The sequence below is a fragment of the Berghia stephanieae genome, chromosome 3 (assembly GCF_034508935.2).
Source record: "Berghia stephanieae isolate SIO BIC M18660-M18661 chromosome 3, UCSD_Bste_1.3, whole genome shotgun sequence".
NCBI lineage: Eukaryota > Metazoa > Mollusca > Gastropoda > Nudibranchia > Aeolidiidae > Berghia > Berghia stephanieae.
The window spans coordinates 56,898,398-56,922,112 of NC_088362.1; the positions used below are offsets into that span (position 1 = coordinate 56,898,398).

Here is a 23,715-nt window from a genome sequence, read left to right on the forward strand (position 1 = left end):
GTTGCAACAGTCTTAACAATACAGACCAAAACGACCTTTCCCCATGGGGGTCGTCGGTGAAGTGTGAGAATGGAATGGGGAAGCTTCTAAAAGGGAATCCGGATAAGGCGGAAATTTATAGAAGACTCACTTCTGAACCGGAAGTTGCCGAGACAGGTTGCAGGATGGAATACACGGATAAGGAGTTTCGGTTTAAGAAAGTATGTCATACATTCTACACTCCTGTAATCGAAACTTGTAATGTTACGGGAGAGTGGAGGTTTTATGATGAGAGATTAGATCGTGCCTGTAAAATGTATACGTCTGTAGTGTTCAGGAAGTATAAAAACATGTTTTGTTACTTGTGTAACATTGGTCGTAACCTGAGAAAATATGAGCTAGAGGAGGAAATAAATCCTACGACAACGGGCCAAGCCAATACAGCGAGGCTTAGCTTTGAAGCTCTACTGGATTTCAGCGACACGTATGATTCTAATAGTTTGGAGGCGGTGAACGATGGAGGAGGTGATGAAACAGTGTGTGGAGAACGTCAGATTTACGACAATATAACGGTAAGTAAACAAAGTATAAAGAGTGTACAAATTGATTATGGATAATTTCGCTCTAACGGCTCTCTGTCCGAAAATATTGTAATATCGTCTAACAAGCGTCATGTCCCGTCCTATATGTTAACTGTTGCTGCTGGCCAGGGACCCTTTGTAAAGCGTTTTGAGCACGTTTAGTGGATTTTGCGCTATATAAAAGCTCAATCTTTTTTTTTACCGAGTTTTTCAATACACCTTAATTAGTTTCTCAGAATTGCCATCATTGCCAATACCGCCAATAAATTATCATTATAATTCTCAAGGAGCATGTTTCGTGTTTATTAATTCTATATGTCTTTATTAAAGAGTAAGTATCGACATCATCGTTAGTATCATCATTAGTATCATCATCATTATCATCATCATCATCATTATCATCATTAATATCATCATCATTATCATCATCATCATCATCGTTAACATCATAATCAACAGAAGCGACAACAACAATAACAACATTGTTACTTAGACTCCCATTTGGACCCTTTCAAACTGTTTTGGTTTGTTCTCGGTGCGTATCACGATACGGGGTTGTTTTTTTTTTACTAGAAGAGATAAAGAAAACAAACAAACAACAACAATGTTTTATTTCTTACCTTTTCAGTGCCAATGTCGAGATGTGATGTGCAGTGAGGGAAAGGAGATTTCAAGCACAGATCCATCAAAGTGTACCTCGGTCATTCAATCCAACTTCTTTGGGTACAGCGTGTGCCTTCAACTGGACTTGGTATTCAGCGAACCTATATTTAACGCTGAGCCAATAATGGTCGATTTAATCAATGGTCTGCAGTACTGCACACTTACTAAGCACCCTTTGTATCTTCAACTATCGGTGAAACAGTGGTGCTCAGGAAATATGAATATGTCTCTGAACCTCAAAATCTTAGATTATGATGAATCAGGATCCAAAACAATGGATGAACTAGACGAAAGAGCTTTAGAAATATTAAATACCGAACTTAATCGGTTACCAGACGGTGTGAAATCCCATTTCATAAGTTTGAAAACGGATTGTCTTGAGGATAACAGCATTGCAGAGTCTTGTAGGAAAAACCAGAGTTTGAAAGTTTTGGGAAAACAAAGAGAATGTCTTAGCAGAAACAAGAAGAGGAAAATTATGGATAATGTTCACTTTTATCCGTTCATAATGACTAATTTGTGCCCTCATGTCGACCTCCCTGCAAACGACTTTGAAAGGATAAATGATTCATTTATTCATAAAGCAACGCGCTTTCAACTTGACAGGGATAAGGTGGACGCAATTGACGAAATGACATTAAGATTATGCAGGGATGATTTTTCACATATCATGACATCCACAAACCAATCAAAATGTGACGAGTCTTACATAAACCAATCAAAATGCAGCGAATCTAACTCTTGCTCCGATTCCAATAATTTCGATACCTGGACTGTGATAGGAGTGGTTTCTATAATTAGCACTTCTTTATCTCTCATTTGTTTATTTTTAACTTTTTTAACCTACATAATTTTCCCGTCCCTTCGTGATGCCAGTGGAAAAAATATTATGACCTTGGCCCTTACATTGTTCTTTGCCCAGGCATTCTTTGAGTTTGCTTTAGAACAGTTTGAGAACAAAACAGCGTGTACCGTTTTTGGAATTGTGATCCACTATTTCTGGTTAGCAGCAGTGTTTTCAATGAATTCTTGTACAGTAGAGAGGTTTTATAAACTTTGCTTTCCGCTAAAATCAAGACAATTCGTTCATTCTAATAAACCGTTTTTACTTGCTTTAGTGTACTCACTTGTCTCCCCTTTAGTTATAGTTGGTATTAACATCCTCGTTAACTACAACACAACTGGAGAAATCGGATACGGAAATTCCCGGAGCTGTTATATAAACAAGTTATACTCTAGAATATTTGCATTTGCTGTACCTCTTGCCATACTTATAATTACAAATTTGATATTATTCGTCTTTACTATCCATACGATTCGACAACAGACAGTTCCAAGTAACAAATCGTCCTCCTCCAGAATCGGGTTTAAAGCTTGTGTTCAATTGTCTTTTGTTACGGGTCTCACGTGGTTCTTGGCGTTTTTATACGAAATAATCCCATTCACACCTTTAAGTTACATATTCACAGCCCTCATATGCCTGCAGGGGGTGTTATTTTTCTACAGCGTAATTTACAATAAAAGAATTCTTGCCCTTTACAGAAGTTTGTTGACCTCACACTTCGGGGGGTCAAGCAGCGGCACCATTAGCGGAAGTAGTAGTAGATTAAAGAGTTATTATGTCAGCTCGACACAAATCCTGGGTCATAAAACTAATCTTGGCGGCAAAAAATACCCTTCTAACCCGACGCTTACAACAAGCGTTGGTAGCGTACCAATGTTGTAAATTGTTGCCATCGTATTTTGTTGTTTGTTTTGCTTTCTGATGCTTTAAAGAAAATGAGGAGAGGAACAGCACCCAAAGATGTTTGTGATCAATCAGCAATTTCCAGATGTCTTGAAATGTGTAGAATTACTTGAAAATTATATGATTTGTGTCTCACCGTCTCATTTTACCGCTCTTGGTTCTCTCTCTCTCTCTCTCTCTCTCTCTCTCTCTCTCTCTCTCTCTCTCTCTCTCTATCTATCGACGCGGTAGGGCAGCGAGCGAGACTAAATGAGGACCAATTCCAGGGAGTAAAAATAGGTTGGTTTGGCACTAACAATTCTGCCCGTAAAAATGATCAAGAGCAACTAGCAATTCTACCAGTAAAAATGATCATGTTAGCAGAGCCATCAAGTTAAGATTTAACGGGTGTTCCATTGGAGGGCGTATAAAGACTTGGAGTGAAAGCATCAAGGAAGCTTCAAGGTGGGCGCTCCTTATACTACCCCGAGACCAAGACAAAGATTACCACATAAAATTCGACACCCATGTATGGGAGGCAACTCAAGTGGCATCAGAAATGCAGACGTAAAGTGTATCCCTATACGAGACCCAGTGGACTCAGGCAGGCCAACTGAATGTCCAGGCAACCCTTTTACGTAGATTCCTTGACTTCTGACAGAGCTGCTCATACGAGATGGAAGTCGGTTTCGACGAATTCAATCCTTTGAGGGGGCTAGGACATTGACTTTTCGAAAATGGAGAAGTTGCCGGGCTTTTCCACCAGCAAGAGGAGACATGACTTCCAGCTCTTCAAGTACGCATGTATGCTGTTATTCGTTCTTCTTTCCAGTCAGCTTACCCTCATCATCCTTCTGTACAACATTTATTTCATCAGAATAAAAAGCTAACTGTCTCAAATTGTCCAATTTAGATTGCACACCATTTGAAAAGGCACTCTAGTCTTTGGGTTTTTTTTCCTCTCAACTTGCGACACAGTCCTGTGGCTGGGGCCTGTGTTCTTTCAGTCTTACAAGCTAAAAAGCGTGAAGAATAAAGGATATTTTAATTTTTCTTTTGTGTATTTTTTAAAATAAAAACGAAAAAGTACAACAATGTGTGAATTCAATAAATATTTATTTCTTCTAGACCTCTAATGCTTTGAAAAACATCAAAATAAACCATATTAGAATATCACAAAAAAGCATTGAAAATTCACCCTCTCATTCCATTCTTAACAAATACAATAAAATTGAATCTTTTAACATAAGACACATCATTGATTTTATCAATTTTTGCAAACTAATTCTACGAAACTAAGTGCTTAGCTAACTCCGAAATCATTGGGAAGATGAGGTAAGAGAAATGGAATTCTTATTAAAGAATTCCAAACCATCTCCAAGCTATCAGCATCTATATTAATGATATGCGTTTATCTAAAATATTCACAAAATCCACCAGCCTGATATAACCTACCAAAAAACAAAACTATGTTGTAACTTAAACGTTTATAGTCTGTTTGATACAATTTTGTGAGAACTAATCATAAAAATGGCTGGCAAAAAACAATAACTGAATGACGTCAATTTCATTCCTTTTATAGACCTGTCTGCTTGAAATTTGTGACTCGTCACAGCAGTCTGGTGCTATGTGGGGATGTCTGTGAGGACAAAAATTGAGTTCAATTAAAAGATTATCGGACTTAGGAAATTTAAGCTTTTGATTGAAAATTGAAGAATCAAATGTCACTTTCTTAAGCCCAAAATTCAATGTTAAGCACCATAATCAATCTGATGAAACCTTTTTAAGACCATTGAAAACATTTATTATAAAATTCGAGTTTGAAAATAACAGAATTTAATAAAAACGTCATTATAAGGAAAGAATTTTCTCTCAATTAAATCAAATATGTAACTCTAAAGTCGTAATTACACGTGCCGTGGATATAACAATACGTTTCTTTTCAAGAAGTTTTATTACAACTACTAGAAAATAATAATGGAGTTCTGTGGTTGGAAAAAACATTCGTACTTATATAAAGTTACATTGTCCGCAGGTCTATTAATAGTAGCTAGTAGAAGCCAGTATAGATTGTCGTGTCAAAAGTTAGGTTTTGTTTTTATGTTTTTAAGGGTTTTACGGCGCTTGCAACACATTTAGGTTATATCAGCGCCAGTAAAAAAGGAAGAAAATGGGATAGTCGAAAGTTCTAGAATTACAATTAAAGCACCCAAGAGAGAGTAAGACAAAGGGGAATTGGGAACAAATTGGGATCAGATGTAGATTCCAAGAGCTTACCACCAATGTACTTAGCTTGAGATCGCCTATAAGTCTTATCCGGACACAAGCACAAAATCCAACAAGGAGTAATACACTCAGATGCTTACATCATACATTAAAAATAAATATAATAATACATAACAGAGAGATGATTTACAAGGAAAAAAATATCATCTCTCAAAACAATAACTATGCATTCGACTGTTTCCCTCCCAGCCAGGACTCGGGCCAGGGCCAGGACAAAACCAAGTAATCTCATTCCAAGACAAAGACAGAAAGCATGTTGGAAAACAGATATAAGGGGATAGAAGACACAGCATGTAACCCCCTGCCCGCTATGGGAGGTCAGGATCCCCACCCAGGTGTCAAAAGTTATAATACAGATTGTCACGTAATCAAATCTCATTAAAGCCACTGTCTTTTTGTATGCAATGAAGTGTTACCAATGCTAATCAGTCATTTTTCAAATAGCAACTTTTCATTTTTGTCATTGAGTCAAAGTTACATTGTCCGCTGAATAATATCTATATTTGACGGGAAAGAATTATTAAAGGACACACAAATCCGCTGAACTTAAATTTCATTTTTTAAAATCATACATGTTTCTAATCATTTTACAGTTATTTGATGTTTTTTGTTGTTTTTTTGGGGGTGTTTTTTGGGGGTGGGGGTTATTTAATCATTCCCATGGTGAGGAATACAATTCCACTTCTTTTTTCTTCCTTCTTTTTAATTAATTCACAAAGGCAATTTATAAACAAATAAATTTTTGTCCATTATCATTTTGTAGCAATGCATATCTAACAAAAACATATTAAGTTGAGAATGTATGATATTATAAATATATATATATACATATATGTCATTATAAGATGAGAGAACCAATAAAATTTAATGAAATTAATAAACTTAAATGAGTATTTTTATAACTCATTTATAGCTCATTTTTTCTATTTTACTTCTCGTTTCATCTCATCATTCTTGCTAGACTTCGCAATGCTTTGTCAATTCCCCAAGCAGCTCATATTGAACAACATTTCTATTTCATACAATAATAAACAAAAATGTATATACAGCTTCAAAAAAGAACAAAATACCAAACACAGAACTCAAAACACTTCTTCAGCCACGAACAAGATACAATAAAGACATAAATGCATTACTAAATTCCAGATATACGACAGAGATATTTTGTAGGTCCTCTCTGTAGAGAAATCTTGGAAAGATGTATCATCCTGACTTTCCAAGATTTTTCTACAGAGAGGACCTACAAAATACCTCTGTTGTCTATCTGGAATTTAGTAATGTATTTATGTCTTTATTGGGTTGGGGTTTTTTTTTTTGCTGTTGGTTGAAGAAGGGTTGTGAGACCGAAACGTTCCGTGTTTGGTATTTTATTCTTTTTTGAAGCTGTTATATTCATATCATGAACATTGCATCCTTTATCTTTAAATAAACAGGCACATAATGCATCACAAACAATGTGTGCTTATTTGCAGGTCTGATGACCCAAATTGTTACGGGCCTGTTGTTGAAATGGAAATACTCTCAAACCAAAGCTGTATATTCTCCTTTACAAAAATGTTAAATCAAGCCCATAATTATTGCATCCGGTTATCAGACCTGCAATTATGTACACGTTGATCACAACCAATCTCCTAAGCAATCAACAAGACACTTTTTCAGGAAAGGGAAATACATAAAATAGCAATAACAGGTTATCAATTGTCACATTCTAAAACAGGCGAGTATAGAAAGAATGCAGTGATAATTGTTTTTTTAAACTTGAGCTTTTATAAAGCGCAATATCCACTAAATGTGCTCAAAGCGCTTTAGAAAACTAAAGAGCGTCAAAGTAAAGTGAAATGGCTAATTTCTTAAAGCAAATTTATACCTCTCCTACTTTTCTAACATAATATCAGTTTAGTTAAGTGTAGGAGTTTTCCTTAACTTGTGAAATTAACATTATATATAGACCATCTGGTATGTAACAAACCGTAAACGGGATAACTTTTTTTCTTTAATTTTTCTTTCCTTTATATCTTCTGTATTTATGTTTTAATTGTTTTGTTTTGTTTTTTTTAATGTTTGCAGAAGAAAGGTTTTGAGCCCGAAACATTCAGTGTTTGGTATTTTGCTCCTTTATAAAACTGTTATATGAATTTTTCGTTTTATTACTTTTTACAGTCCACAGCTTCTAGCAGCTTAGTATCACTTGTACTTGTACAGTTTGTATGGTTTTCCCCTTTTACAAGAATTTAAAAGTACTTGCAGCGTCCTCAGTTCAGCATCCAAGAGTAAAAAGATAGAAGAATAAGTTAATTTTTTGTTGTTTTTTTTAGGGTTTTACGGCGCTTGCAACACATTTAGGTCATATCAGCGCCAGTAAAAAAGGAAGAAAATTGGACAGTAAAGACATTCTTGACGTAAAATTAAAAGGACTTGAAGAAAAAGTAAGACAAAGGGGAATTGTTCAAATAGGGAACAGACGAAGAAAACAGTACATAACAGATAGATGATCTACGAGGGAAAAAAATATAATCTCTCAAAGCTATAGCAATTGGAAAACAGACACAGGGGGATAGAAGACACAGCAAGTACATCCCTGCCCACTATGGGAGGTCAGGAACTCCACCCAGGAATTAGTTAAACAATTATCAAAAAGTAGTTCAGCTACAGAGCTTTTATTCCTTTACTACGTACCTGCCTCAACAAAGTTTCATTTCTGCATTACACTTTAAGTAAGCCTATCTTTTGAACTCATGAAACCTTCAAATGAATTGGGGAAGCTCGGTCTATCTACAATATTTGAAGAATGCACTCCAACAAGAAATCATTTAGAAGGGTATGCATAGTATAAAATCCATGCACAAGAATGTTTTTATTAGCAACAAAAACAAAACAAAAAAAATAGATCTATCCGTAATATTTTAAACAACGCTACTTGTTCACATAAATATGTAATTATGAAAAATAATCATCAAAAATAATAATTTAAATTAAAAAAAAAAAACCTTTGGAATCCTCCTCGAGACATGAGGAAGCTTCCCATGTCTTTATTAACTTTTTAAAAATTAGTAGTAGTTGTCGTAGTAGTAGTAGTAGTAGTAGTAGTAGTAGTAGTAGTAGTAGTAGTAGTAGTAGTAGTAGTAGTAGTAGTAGTAGTAGTAGTAGTAGTAGTAGTAGTAATAGTAGTAGTAGTAGTAGCAGTATGAATACAAATTTACACAAAAGAAGAACAGTCACATTATGATTAATCTTAACACAGTCATTCCCATAAATGGTTCTCTATCCCCAGATATCTGGATTATCAATATCAGGAATGCAAATATGGTAGAAAAGAAATCTATATTCCTTACTGTCCTGTTGCATCCGGATTACAATGGTTTGGGGTTAATGAAAAATGACTGTATCTCAGAAGTAATTCAATCTGGCTACGATTCATATTTTACTGCTCTTTTTGTTACAAACACTCTGTCATTGTGCCGCATAAAGCATGGTTCTGTTCTTTTCCAAGTCCATCTTCAACATTCACACAACGATGCCACCTGGGCCTGCCAAGTTCGACTGCTGGCCAATCAGTTCAGCATCAATCTGCCTCGCTGCTTGTCTCCCTTCTGAAATGGCCCACACAACCAATGATTGGCCCCGTCGACAATCTGGATTAAAAAAATATATAAGAAAAGAAATTATAACACAGGTCTTATAGTTTACTTCTTACTCTTCTTTCATTATGGCCAAAGCTTCAGGCTGAAGATTGTATGGACGATTTTACAGTAATGGGATTTTGAGGGAAGTAGGGAGTGATTTTTTGAAGTCATCAGTCAAAGGGCTTGTTTACAATTGGTTGGTAGGAAGTTCCAAAGTCGGATGGTGGAGGGGAAGAAAGAGTAAAGATGATGGTTTGTTCTGAGTGGGGGATTTCAAAATAAAATGCTTTTAGTTTTAGAGGTTAAAAGGCATATACCTTAATTTTAGGTAATTTTAGCACCTGAGAAAAGATAGACGGTTAACAACACTTGGAAAATTATATATCAAATTAAGAAATTAAGGAGCAGGCACTGGTGTAAGATATAGGTATTAAAATTGTCCCAACTATCGGGAGCCTCTGTGGTGTAATGGTAGCACGTCTGACCAGTAATCAGAAGGTCTGAGGTTCGATCCCCAGTCGAAGTCGACTGATTTTTTGGGATGGTTTTTTTCTCTTGTATTTTGCTTCCTTGCTTTGTCTGGCACCTTTCATACACATTTGTTCAGAAAATTATATAGAGATTTTAAAGGAAAAGTGCCTGCAACACAATATTATAGTCACTGGCGCTTAAGAAAATGGAAGACATGGGGGAATCATTACCTACAGCAATACTGGCCAAAAAAAAAAGAAAAAAGTTAAATCACTCTGGATAAAGACATGAAAGCCACATAGAAAGTAGTAAAACAGAATATGGATATAGATTCCAAGAGTATCCCCCCCCCCCCCCATCGACGTGTATATCGGATATCCAGATGCCTCTATTTTTGCACCATAAAATTAACTCTCTAGATATTATTGCATATAGTCGAGTGGGTACCTCCCATGTTGTTAATGTACAACAGAGCAGTCATATTATCAACATCTACTCGTATATGGCAATTGAACATAGATTTGCATAGTGATTGGAAACCTAGCCGTTTCTTATTATAAACCCCTTCAACTTTCCACCACTCTAGTTCTTTTTTGAAAGAAAGCTCTGACACTTGAATAATTCTATCTCATCAACGGCTTTCATTTTTTGACACTCCAAAATATAATAAATATAATAATATAAAGGCCCATACTTCACTGCAGGAAATGATGTAACTAATACCCCAATTATCTTGGCTAAAAATCCAACAGTTATAAGTATAAGTGATTTAAGATTGACAATCAAATTGATAATGTGATCTCTCTTTTGTTCTACTTAAAGAAACTGTCACGTCTAAGAAGTTTAACACAAAACCTACATGATTCACTTCCTGAGTAGGAAGCAGGATTGACTTTTCTGATATCTCAAATCCAAAATAATTGACAAAAAAGGAAGTGTAACGTAAAGTATTTTCACATTCTGTAAAAGAGGAGCCTTGAATATAAAAAGCATCGATGTACAAGCTACATATAATCCCTTTGGTATGAAGATGGGCGACTATGGGTTTCATGATTTTGGTAACTATTCAAGGGCTATCCTTAAAGCCTTGAGGAAATACTAGATATTTATATAGATATTGATTGTGAGCAAATTTTTAAAATGTTGTATTTGTGTAATTAGGGTGCATGGGTACAGAATGATAAGCATTAGACAAGTCAAGAGAACCCATATAACATCCTGGTTCTAATAGTAGAATACATGTCTGAAAGGTGTCCATTTTTAAATGTACAAAGCGTACATGAATATTACGTCGGTTTACTATTTAGAATCATTTTATTTTTCTTCATCCCGTCAACAGAGTCGCGTTTTTCCCGAAGGAAAACCTTATTTATAAATTCACCGTGTTCATGATTGCATCTCACAATCACGCCATCTTTCCGGTACTGTGCCACCATATCATTACGAGCATTCATTTCTTCCTCTTTTAATTGAATTACATAAGCAGGCTTCAGTTGAAAGGGATTAGATATAAAATCTACTTTGCAACCCGAAATGCTTCCAAGAATAAATTAATCAGATGTAAATCTTTTCCAAAATGAACGAAAGCATTTCGTCCTCCCTACATGCCCATAATCTACCTTATTTAATTCCTATTTTTTTGGTGGTGGTTATGAGGCTTATCCCAATTCCTAGACAACTGGTAAGGACCCCTGAGAAAGGGCGCTGATACCCCCTCCTCCTACCCCCTCGATTTTTCCAAGGTTGACCTTTGCCTAAAAAAAAAAAGAGGAAAGACTAATTTTACTAGATAAATCTCCTACCTCCTGCAGCATACAGTCTTGGAACACTTGTTGAATATTTCCCATTGGGAGTCTCGAGATTACCCCTGGGGTCAAGGTTAACTGAAAGCTCTTCCACGATTTTCCTCTCTGGTCCCACAAAGCCCATGGCAATCAACACCAAATCACATTTGTACGTCTTCTCAGAGCCTGGATTGAAAAAATAAATAAATAAATAAATAAAAAAGACAATTTTATAAATATTGTGGGTTGTAAACTTTTTGTTTAAATGATAAATACTTGGAAAAAAAATTTTTAATTGAGCTTTTATACAGAGCATTATTCACTAAATGTGATCAAAATGCTTAACACTGGGACCTTAGCCAACAGCAACACTTAACAAGTAGGACAAGAAATGACGCCTATTAGGCCATATTACAATGTTTTTGAAGACAAAGCTGTTAATAGTCAGGTACTCATTTTACATCTGAATACAGTCCGAGAATGTGAGTAAAGAGCTTTTCCAAGACTAAATTATGTGCCACTCAGAGTGGGACTCGAACACATGATCTTCCGGTCTGAAGGCGAGTGTCATACCACAAGATAAAGCATGAAAGGAATGTTTGAGTAACCCTTGCTTTCCTTGAGGGATCAAAAAGTTGGAAAACATTCTAAAATACTGTCATTTTTATAAAAAACAATGTGAAACTGAATGTAAGCTTCAATTTAATATACGAAAACAGATACAATGCATATTTCGGGTTTCCCCTTTATTAACAAAACAGGATGAATGAAACACTCCAGATGAATGAGATATTGTTTATTCATCTTAACAACACTACTACCACATTATCTCATTCGTCTGTAGTGTTTCATTCATCTTTTGTTGATAAAGGAGAAACCTGAAACGTCCATTTTATCTGTTTTTATATATTAAATTGAAGCTTCCATTCAATTTCATATTGTTATTTATTTCTTCGAGCTTCGAGCAGCAACATTTACATTTCATTTTTATGAGAGTGATTGACAGGAAAAATTGTTTAAAAGAAAGTAGAAGAGGGTGGAAATTGGTGACAGTGGACAGAGTGATGAGGAGAGGGAGTGAAAGGGTGAGGGGATGCGAAGGTGGGTGAGTGAGTAAGTAATTAAAAGAAAGAGTGAGAGAGCGAGTGAGTGATCGAGCGAGCCAGTGAGCAACTGAGTGAGGGAATTACAAAATGAGAAAGAAAAAGAGTGGGTAGGATGGTGATAAAATAGGTATGCAAATAAGAAAAAATCTATAGATATGATCAATGAGCGAGAGTGTAAGAAAGAGCTTTATAGAAGAGGTAATTGAGTAATTATGGATAATGAACAAAAATGAAAATAAGTTTCGAAAAAGAACATGGAATGTTTCAGGTTCAAAACCCTTCTTAAGCCAATAATAAAGCACCAATAAAAATATGAATACATCGATCACTTAAAATCCAGACAGACAGCGGAGAAATATCTGGCATGTCTCGTCTGCAAGTAAATAGGATCTTGAAATCCGGTTTGGGTATTTTGTTTAGTTTTTTTTTGTTTTTATTTATATATTTGTTAATATAATTGTGGGGTTTTTTTTTTTTTGGGGGGGGGGGGCGGGGGGGGTTGTTTTTTTTGTTTTTTGTAATATTTGTTTTTGTTGTTACATTTAATTTTTTTTTTTTTTTTTTTTTTTGGGGGGGGGGGGGGGTATTTCTTGTGGGGATTTTTTTTGGTGTGATTTTTTGGAGTTTTTTGGGGGGGGTTTTTTTGGGGGGTGGGGGGAGAGAGAAGGGGTAGGGGTTTGATTCAACCAATACAAGATCCATCAACTTATCAATACTAATTGGAAAATAACAAGAAGCTGAAAGGAACACATCAAGAACTGCCTGTAATTACCTGGCACATCAGTCATGATCCACCGTCCTGTGTCATCCTTTGTCCATTCTACAATGACCGTCCTCACTCCAGTCACATTCCCGTTGTCATCTCCTTCAAATTGCTGGAAGAAGACAACAAGAGATGGAAAATGATCAACTGTATCTCAAATCCTATACAGCACACTCTGCTACACTTCACTAAATTTTTAAAAAAGCTTTTTATACTCAATAAAACAAGTCCACTTCAGCACATTTATTCAAATTCCTGAAGGTGTGCGATTAAGCTGAAGGACCTATATGAGCTAAAAAAAAAAAAAAGCAAAGGCACATAATACTTCCAGCTATTTTGTGTTGATAACTTTACTTGTTTTGCTTTTCGCCAATTCAGCCCAAAACCCATATTGTTTTGGGGTTTGTTTTTTTAAAGTTTTATGTTTTGTCTTAAAAGGTTTTCAACTTTCTTAATTTCTCTGGAGTTTTACTGTTTCATCCATAAGAAGCCTCAAATTACTCTCTCACAAAAAAAAAAAATAAATATATATATATATATACGTAATACATAATTTTCATTTGTATCTTTAAAGATTTGGTCCTTCTTAAGCCAACGACAATGTTTAGTTTTGTTTTTTAGGTTTTACGGCACTTGCAACACATTAAGGTCATATCAGCGCAGTAAAAAGGAAGAAAATGGGAAAGTAAAAAGTTTTAGAATTACAATTAAAGCACCCAAGAAAAGGTAAGACAAAGGAGAATTGGTTCGAATAAGAAACAGGTGTAGTTTGAGATCACTAAAAGTCTCATCCAGACACAAGCAAAGGTCGCCACCAATAGGAATACACTCAAATGATTTACAAATCATATATAATAAAATAAAGAATACAATACAGTGCATAACAGAGAGATGATTGACAAGGGAAAAAATATCTCCCAAAACTAACTATATATATACATTTGACTGTTTCCCTCTCAGCCAGGGCATCTGGCCAGGACCAGGACAAGACCAAGTAATCTCATTCCAAGACAAAGGCAGAAAGCAAGTTTGAAAACAGATATAGGGGGAATAGAAGGCGTAGTAAGTACCTCCCTGCCCACTATGGGAGGTCAGGTACCCCACCCAGCAATGTACCTTGTCCACCAGGATATATCGAATTGTACAGTGATTACTGAATGTTAGAAAAATTGTGGAGCGGGCACATATATCAATAATGATGAGAAATATAGGGTATGGAGAAGTGATAGATGAAAGCTTATCCTCTTGGATCACAAAGAAGAGAACCTACCAAACTCTTGATGTTGAATATCCTTGGATCCCGACCCCATCTCAGTTTCACCTCCTCGTGTCCGTAATCCACGCGGAATATCTTAGGCCATGTGGGCCAGGGGTTGCTTCCTGCTCGGCTGGCAGGGGGTTCTGGGAGGATCTCAAAGGAAGTAATAGATTTGGCACCCTGGAAGAAAACAAAATATTTTGTAAAAATTATTTTCCACTTCTTAAGAATTCATTAAATAAAAAGGTCTTGGAGTAAGAATAAGTTCATGATGAAAATTTAAAAATATATCCAAATTTTCAATCAATACTGCAAAATCCAATTCATCTAAATGATAAACAAGCGTTCCATGAAGTTAGAGATGAAAGGGAGAAAACTGCAATTGATAAGTGAATGGAAAGCTGAAAGATAGAGAAGATCAGAACTACAGACATATATATTTTTTATTATCCTTTTTTTTTTCATTGTAATTATCAGTGGTATAATCTCCATCTGAACCAGACAACAGTCAGTGAAAAAGGAATCAATTTTTTTCAAACGGAAAAATGTTGCCTAAATTCTTAAATACATCGTCTCACAAAATTGAGTTTAGCAGAGATGCAAACTTAAAATTTGGCTCACAGGAATTCAAGTGCCGAAACAGGCATTTCCACTTCTCTATTTAGAACCATACAATGAAATCATAATGTCAAATACAATCCCAAAGCCCCTTTATTAAATTAAGTAAAGCTCCAAAACCTAATGATAGTAGTGATGATGATGATGATACATGGATGGCTGTAGTAGTAATAGTGGTGATGATGACATGAGACATATTCAAAAGGACAACAATTGTTTTGATTGGTGAAAGAAAGTGTTTTCCTTACATGTCTGAGAGAAGTAGCAATGCAATCGCATCCCGTATCCCCCCCACCAATGACAACGACATCTTTGCCCTCAGCTGAAATGTAAGATTGGTGGTTGCCTGCCTGCTCCTTCTGCCAAGACTCAAGGAAGTTCATAGCATAGTGAATGCCGTTGAGGTCACGACCTGATGAAATAATAAAAATTTCAGCATAAGGACTCTTAATTTAATCAGGTTTTATATTGGTTCTTTGGGTTGTTTATTTTTAATTTTGGTTCTATGACCTGATTGTTTTTGGGGAGGATATTTTTTTTTACACTGAGAGAAGCTTTCACTATTAAATTTTATAGGACAGAGTGTATTGGTTAAAAAAAAAGAAGAAAAATAACAAAACTAAAAACTCCCTGGGAAACTGACAGCGAAGGAACCCACATCAGCCTGGCTAAGATATAAACAATGTGTAGAAATCTAAGCTATGCCCTTCATATGCTCCATAGATTTACTTATGTGTAATAATATAAGTTTTAACTAAACATTTTCCTGAAGGGCCAAAAAAACAAAACAATTTTAATATAATAAAACAAATAAACAAAATAAGACGCATGACACTACTATAGTGTTTCTTCCAGGGTTAGAGGAAATTCTAATGAGAACAATGCTTGGTTCTCAAAAAATAAACATACATTATTTCATCATTTATATATTTTTCATCTACCAGTCAGTCAACATGGCAGAATTCAAGATAAAAAAGTAGACAAAAATCCAAAATATGAAAAGAGTTCTTGAAATATCAAAATTAATTCCTCAACTAACATTGAGACCTAATCTAAGTCTACACAATTGGAGACCAATATTCCCAATACGGTTTTAACGGCTGATAATTGAATTTCAAGTTTTAAAAACTCAATTAAATTATATGCTTTAATTAAGTGAAGTTGAGAAATGTTCTAAAAAGTAAATGATGAACACTGACTATAACATCTTCGAAAAAGAACAAAATACCAAGCACAAAACATTTCGGTATCAAAACGATGAATTTTAATCCATCCATGTCTGGTATTTTGTTCTTTTTCAGAGCTGTTATATTCATTCTTGTTCATTATTTTTTTTAAAGTCCACAGTTTCTAAAACTGCACACAAAAACATGGGGAGCAGCGTGGCTCAGCGGGATGGTCTGAGTTATTCCAGTCTTCCCTTGGAATAGACCCTAAAGACAAATTTCCCCTAAAGCGATTTAAAAAAAAAAAAAAAAAAATTAATAATTAAAATCAACCACTTTGAACAGTTTCATTTATAAATTTTCTCTTGTCAATTGATTCATCCCAAATAATTGACAAAGTTGGCCCGAATATAACTAGTTCAGATAAGTTACAATCTTTCAATTAACAAGATTCCACTCGTAAATAAATACTAGTCTGATATTTCATTCCTCACCAGGAATGGGAAGGTTTCTCGGCCATGTGGATCCCAGAGCACACAGCACTGCATCATGGGATTCCAACAAAGATTGGGTGTTAATATCTTTGCCAACCTCCACACCAGTTTTGAACACAATTCCTTCTGCTTCCAACAAGTCTACTCTTCTTTGGACCACCTTGAATAACAAAAGAACAATCTCTTTGACGGTTACATTTAAAGAATATCTTTATTCAGTGTGAATAAATGGTTTTTATTAAGGATGGGCATGAACAAAAATCCATTTCATTCTATTTTTTTTTTTTAAACTTGAGCATTTATAAAGTGCTAAACTCAAAGTATTTTAAAATGGGCTCCCACCCAATAGCAATACTTAACATGTAGGATGAGACATGACGCCTGTTAAGCGATATTACAATTATTACAATTTGTTTTCCTTACAGAGACCACCAGTTACTCATTTTTCAACAAAGTGCAGTGAGAGAATGTGAGTAATGAGCTTTTCCCTGGAAACTCAACTATGCATTGCTCAGAGCAGGACTCAAACCCTGGACCTGCTGCCCAAAGGCGAGTGTCATACCTCAAGACCACATAGCCGCACATCTTCAAGAAAAACATTAAAAACATCAACAAAACATGGTTACTGTATTTTGTGAGTGATACTTAAATAACATTTAAGATTAATTCAAAATAATATTAAAATATATATTAAAAGATACTTAAAATTAATACCATTGTTGTGTACAAACATCAACCTTCAATCTTACCACCTTGAGTGAAACTTACCTCCTTGGAGAGTTTCATAGAAGGAATTCCATATCGGAGAAGACCTCCCACCCTGTCATTACGTTCATAAACCGTCACCAGATGCCCAGCCTAAAAATACATTTAAAAAAATAATTTGTAAAGTCAATAGGGTGGGGTGGGGGGGGGGGGGGTGGGTTGCTTTCACAGATAGTTCATTTGTTATATTTACGACCAAATGGTCCATGTGTGCAGTCAATATTTTTTTTATGACCCACTGTCCATCCAGCAGTAATTAGGTAGCTGGGTTAGATTTGATGGAAAGTACTTTGAAATAGATTAGTATCCTACCCAAACAGTAGCAAGCCTTTGGAATATTGTCTTATTAACGCTATAGAAAATGGACTTAACTCTGGCTCCATGGGTCTTGAGGCTCTGATGGACTACTAAAGTCAACAAGAGAAGAAAAATTGAATTATTGTATGATAAACAACTAATGATTAGTTTCGGTGTTAGAGTGGTTCAAGTGTGGAACAGTCTACCAGAGACAGTTGTCAGTGCTAATTCACTTAACTCATTCAAGAACAGACTGGATAGCTATTGGAAAAACCAAGAAATCTTCTATGACAACAAGGCTAGCATCACATTCTGTCTTCACGGTAATCTGCAACCGGAAGAAACAAAGATGACACCCGAGTCCAGCGAAGAGGATCATTGAGAACATGTGCTGGAAATCATCTCTAACTATCTCTAAGTATAAGGTTCTATAGGATGAATCAGACAATAGCAATTGCTAGATACCCTTTGGATAGGATACTAGTCTAACACAAAGTACTTTCCACCAGATCTAACAAACCCACTCACTGCTGGGTGGACAGGCGAGTCAGAAAAAAATGCTGACTGCACCCGTTGATCAATCTCGGTCCCCTGGCACGTGAAGCAAGTACTCAACCAACTGATAAATCGAACATCCATGGTAAACAACTAGGGGACATTATATAAGGCAAAGCAGATAAAGGACTAATTCATCAACCAGTGCTGATGGTGACAAAAAGTGAAAAAGTAGGAAAATGTTGAACAATTGCCTTTAAGCCCCATTTTTACTGCACTAAACCCCATTTTAGAGCAATTGAGATGATAGACTATCATTGATACTCTAGCTAACTTCTGGAGAGTGGGAAACTGCACCTGTGTGTTCCACCACACATCAACTATCTCATTGCTAGCACATTATTTCGAGAAAATGTAATTTTTAAAAGGAGGAACTTCCTCCTCTGGACTCCAAAAACGCGGATTTCCGCGGATCCGAGGAAAACCATCAGCACTGATCAACTCAACAGATCAAGATTAAAAAATATATCTAAAAATATCAAAAGGATAAAAACGCAATGGGCTACGTCAATAAGTGAGTTATCAATCTCTTACCTTGTTGAGCTGTGCAGCAGCTGCCAGACCAGCTGGGCCACTCCCAATGACCGCTACAGTCTTGCCTGACCTTGACTCGGGGCTAATGGCCTTGACCCAACCTTGTTCAAAGCCATAGTCAATGATTGAGTTCTCAATGTTCTTGATGGTGACAGCCGGGGTGTTGATGCCAAGAACACAGGCACCCTGTGTTATAATATACAGTAAATAAAACACACATCAAGTGATATCTTTACTATGCCCGTTGTTAAAAAACAGTGTTAGCTATTTAGAAAATGAAATCATTTTTTAAAAAACAAAACAGATAAATAGATAAGAAGAAGATAGAAGTAAACTAGCAAAATGACAGCAAATATTGGATGTCTCTCATTCCTGAGGTTAAAAAGACAACAACAACAACAACAAAAACAAAAACACTATAAGCTGCGCGATTGTCACAACAATAAAGCAGTAATGTTTTCAATAAAACAATATTCAATATTGAAAACAATTAAGACTAGGAAATTGAAATACTTTGTCACACTAGACAGCATAACACCATGTGTAAAATAATTGCCGAAGGAAATGTAGAGGGCAAGAGGCCAAGAGCTCGTCCATCTCCCAAGATCAAGAGCTGCACTGGGATGACAGGTGAAAAAATGTAACAGACTGAGACAAGACCAGGAAGAACGGTGAGCCATTTCCTGTCAACTTTTTATGAGATGGAGTAAGTGGGAGAGTAAAGCAGTAATGAAGCAGAGATTTTGAATCACACATTTCAACATGAGAAAAAAAAATGGTGCTTGCTTATATCGAAATGAGCAACCTACATACATAAGTTGAAGAAAATATTTATGTGATAATGAATTACACCATAATAGAGCACTGGTAATCCCAATTGTTACTTTTCTTTCTTACTCATTCCAGTGAAACAGTAATATTTTAGATAAGATAAGATATACTTCTTTGATCCTTTATAGAAATTATAATCTTGTATCACATCGATGTGTAACAAAACATTTCTACATTCTGGTCATGCATTCATTCATTCAATAGACTTAAAATAAGTTAAGTTTAATGCATTTTATTACACTCAACAGAAAGAGACCATATATAATTCTTAGGACAAGAGCACTAACATAACTATAATTCATTCACTGCTTGGAAAGAGTGCTTTTTTCACATAGAATATGTAGAAAATCATAACTGCGATTTACTTTTGTTATATTTTTGGAGTTATGTCCTTTGCTTTATTCATCCAAAAAAAAAAAAGATAGAATGAAGAAAAAAGAAAATAGCATGTCGGGTGATTTAATAGAAGAGCTGTTGTAATTTGTATTTTTATAAACCCTTTAAAAGTTTGTAGATGATTTCTACATTTCGAACAGAATATTTATGAGAATTTAAATCACATAAATTATACAAATATATGAATAAAATTTGAGTTGGAGAAAAGGATAGAAGCATAAAAAGGACATAAAGGAAATATTACATGCTATCAAAATACAAATTCAGGAAGAAAATAAATCTCTAAAATTTCATTTCATATAAATTACTATTTAAAAAGCATGATTGTTTCATGAGCTAAAGACATACTGAGTACTGGTAATTACACTTGAGATTTTGTGAAAAGTTTCTAGACAACTAATACCCAGAACCAAATCACATGTAATGTAAGTCAATTGGAAACTCCATTTACCTCACATGGAGCTGGGCAGACTCTGCCAGTGAACTCAGGGAAGTTGTTGGTTTGATGGAGATTGTCAAGGGCTAATTTCCATTCATTCTGTAAAGAAAAATATATCTCTTGTTATTACACTTTGGTTTTAGTAATTAGTTGGTGCTTGCAAAACTTAAAAGATAGTAAAACATGGACGATGGTATCAAGGCAAAGAATATATATATATATATATATAATATATATATATATATATATATATATATATATATATATATATTATATATATATATATATATATATATCGTCTCTCACTTAAAAACATGTACTCATATCCTATTGCTGCCCTTGCAGAAAAGAAATCCAGCTAGGATTGGGGTAAAACTAAGTCATTCTATTTCATATGACACTCACTTTTGGATTGGAAGGTCCTGGGTTCAAGCTTCACTTGGAGCATAGTTGAATCCTTCGAAAAGGCTCTTTACTCACATTCTCTCAACAAACACAGGTGTAAAACAAGTACCTGGTCATTAACAGCGTTGTCTCTGTCCGAAAAAATTGTAATATCACTTAACAGGCGTCATGTTCCATCCTGCATGTTTAGTGTTCCTGCTGGACATGGACCCCTTGTAAAATGCTTTGACCACCTCTAGGGGATATTGGGCTAAATATTAATTTATTTTTTTAATTTAACCTCAGAAAAGTTCTGTTAAAATATTTACCTTAAATACCAAGTCGTTCCATTTGGGTATGAGGTTTGACAAGGGACATCCATGGTCTGACTGACAGAATGGAACTCCACAGTCCATGCATCTGAGCAAAAGGCATGAAGAGATTTGAGTTGAGGTTAAAAATGTATCAAAATGGCTAATATTCCAGCGTAATTCCGTGAACAAGGCAGAGTCTCACTTTGATTTTTTCACAATATTTGAGGATATGAAAATTTAGTTATCAATCAATGTTTTACAATATACAAAAATCCTAGTACCTACAAATGCAGATATTTATATATGAGTGTTGGTGGGTACTTGGGTACTTGTATGTACGAGAGTGCTCGATAATGTTAGTTAGAGCATATAAAATAAATAAGGTCAGTCACATTTTTCTGTCAATACAATTGTTTCAATGGCTGCCATATCATAAGTCGGCAATTATCTGTAGTGTACTTTTACTTTAATTGAGTTCGATGTTGTTTGTTTTCGTCCTTATTCTTATTTCCGCTAAATATGTTATTGGTTGGGCGGTGATTAGTGTTGTTATGTAGGGACATGTTGTAGTGTGTTCTCATTGTGTGTGCGTGCACATGCGCGTGTATGTGTGTGTGTGTGTGTGTGTATGTGTGTGTGTGTGTGTGTGGTGTATACATGTATGCCGGATGTGTTGTGTTGTGGAATGTAGTTGCGTGGAAAAAAATATCTCCCCCTCCTCCCTTTTTTCAACAACATTCCACAACACATCACACACACACATGTATACACCACACATACACACACACACACACACACACACACACACACACACACAGTAGGGTAGTTGACTGGCTGAGGTCAAGACATGTGGTCACGCTGAGTTCATTCTTGCTCAAACACAAAACACCTCTTCAATTGTGCTATATCGATGCCACACACACACATGTATACAAGCATGAAGTGAGGAGCGCCACCAGGAGATCCAGAAAGCCGATTGGATTGCATTTTATCCAGAATAGAGCTATACAGTGATGTAAACCATGTTTTCATGTTCGCAAACGTCAATTTATTCGAAACAGGTGAATGAATGGCGGCAAACATACCTGGCAGCTTGGGTCCTTATGCCTTCCTGGACTTGTTGATGGTTAAAGATTTCTTTCCAATCTTTTTGTCTGTCTGCTGCTTGTCTGTATTGATATGTGGCTCGTTTGTATTTGACAAAGCCTCTGAAATGAGAAAAGATAATTCTGTGTCAGTATCCATTTTGACACCATAGTCCAAGAGATAATAAAAATATAAACAGAGAGAACGAGTCAGGAAGTGAAGAGAGAGAGAGAGAAAGAGAGAGAGAGAGAGAGAGAGAGAGAGAGAGAGAGAGAGAGAGAGAGAGAGAGAGTCAGAATAAACAAATAAGATAAGACGTTTGATTTTTAGGGTTTTACAGGGCTTGTGATACATTCAGGTCATTTCCGTGCCAGCAAAAAAGGAAGAATAAGAGATGGTTAACAAATTATAGATTTACGATTGAAAGCACATGACAAAAAGTAAGACAAAGGGGAATCATACAAACAAGGAACAGAGGAAGAATCAAAGAGCACGCTATCAACGCACAGGATCTCACCAAGAGAAATATACTGAAATGCTTACAAAACAATTCAAGACAAAATTATTATGATTTACAGGGAAGAAATATATAATCTCCCAAAACGAATGCTACACATTTGATTGTTTCCCTCTCAGCCAAAGACTCTGGTCAGGGTCAGGAGAAAACCAAGTTATTCCATTTCAAGACAAAGACAGAAAGCAAGTTGGAAAACATATACAAAGTGGATAGAAAACACAGTAAGTACCTCCCTGCCTACGATGGGAGGACAAAAGATCCCACCCAGTGATACGTACTTGGATTTGTCTAAGACTGCATAAGATCACACCCTGTGATATGTACTTGGATTCGTCTAAAATTGCATAAGATTCCACCCTGTGATACATACTTTTATTTGTCTAAGACTGCATAAGATCCCACCCTGTGATACGTACTTGGATTTGTCTAAAATTGCATAAGATCCCACCCTGTGATACGTACTTGGATTTGTCTAAAATTGCATAAGATCCCACCCTGTGATATGTACTTAGATTTGTCTAAGACTGCATAAGATCCCACCCTGTGATATGTACTTAGATTTGTCTAAGACTGCATAAGATCCCACCCTGTGATATGTACTTAGATTTGTCTAAGACTGCATAAGATCCCACCTTGTGATATGTACTTGGATTTGTCTAAGACTGCAGAAGATTCCAGCCAGTGATACATACTTGGACTTGTCTAAAATTGCATAAGATCCCACACTGTGATACATATTTTTATTTGTCTAAGACTGCATAAGATCCCACCCAGTGATACGTACTTGGATTTGTCTAAGACTGCATGTAAGAACTTGCTCTCTTGAGTGGTGTTACGAATAGCATCCTCTATATCCACAATCTTGCTGTTGCTGGACGATTTATGGAGTTCCTGTCATCAAAAGTATACAATCAGTCTAGAGTCTATGAATGCAAACTAATATTCTGAACAAATAATACTGTAGTGGCATTAACTTTTTAAAGTATATAATGTGTGTATATATAATATATATCCTGTGTGGTTATGTGGTCTAGTGGTATGACACTTGCTTTCGGATCGGAACGTCCTGGGTTCAAGCC

At 35.7% G+C, this 23,715-nt stretch overlaps 2 protein-coding genes across 3 annotated transcripts in view; one reads left to right on the top strand and one right to left on the bottom strand.

The window, feature by feature from the left end:
• The window catches only part of LOC144968053 (uncharacterized), a 14,614-nt gene extending 8,492 nt beyond the window's left edge, over positions 1-6,122 (top strand). Inside the window, exons 5-6 of the mRNA XM_078906022.1 lie at positions 1-551; positions 1,189-6,122. The exon at positions 1-551 is cut by the window's left edge and continues 194 nt beyond it. Of these exons, the coding sequence (XP_078762148.1) occupies positions 1-551; positions 1,189-2,949 (2,312 nt within the window). The 3' untranslated portion in view covers positions 2,950-6,122. The remainder of the gene's footprint in view (positions 552-1,188) is intronic.
• A 1,151-nt stretch (positions 6,123-7,273) lies between these two features.
• Positions 7,274-23,715, bottom strand: part of LOC144968052 (uncharacterized) — a 98,252-nt gene continuing 81,810 nt past the window's right edge. For both annotated transcript variants that reach the window (XM_078906020.1, XM_078906021.1), the window contains 12 exons: positions 23,421-23,527; positions 22,119-22,241; positions 21,049-21,139; positions 20,348-20,434; positions 18,670-18,855; positions 17,287-17,376; positions 16,519-16,678; positions 15,107-15,270; positions 14,253-14,420; positions 12,992-13,094; positions 11,132-11,299; positions 7,274-8,867 (listed from right to left, as the gene is read on the bottom strand). In XM_078906020.1, coding sequence (XP_078762146.1) covers positions 8,740-8,867; positions 11,132-11,299; positions 12,992-13,094; positions 14,253-14,420; positions 15,107-15,270; positions 16,519-16,678; positions 17,287-17,376; positions 18,670-18,855; positions 20,348-20,434; positions 21,049-21,139; positions 22,119-22,241; positions 23,421-23,527 — 1,575 coding nt within the window. In that variant the 3' untranslated portion in view covers positions 7,274-8,739. The remainder of the gene's footprint in view (positions 8,868-11,131; positions 11,300-12,991; positions 13,095-14,252; positions 14,421-15,106; positions 15,271-16,518; positions 16,679-17,286; positions 17,377-18,669; positions 18,856-20,347; positions 20,435-21,048; positions 21,140-22,118; positions 22,242-23,420; positions 23,528-23,715) is intronic.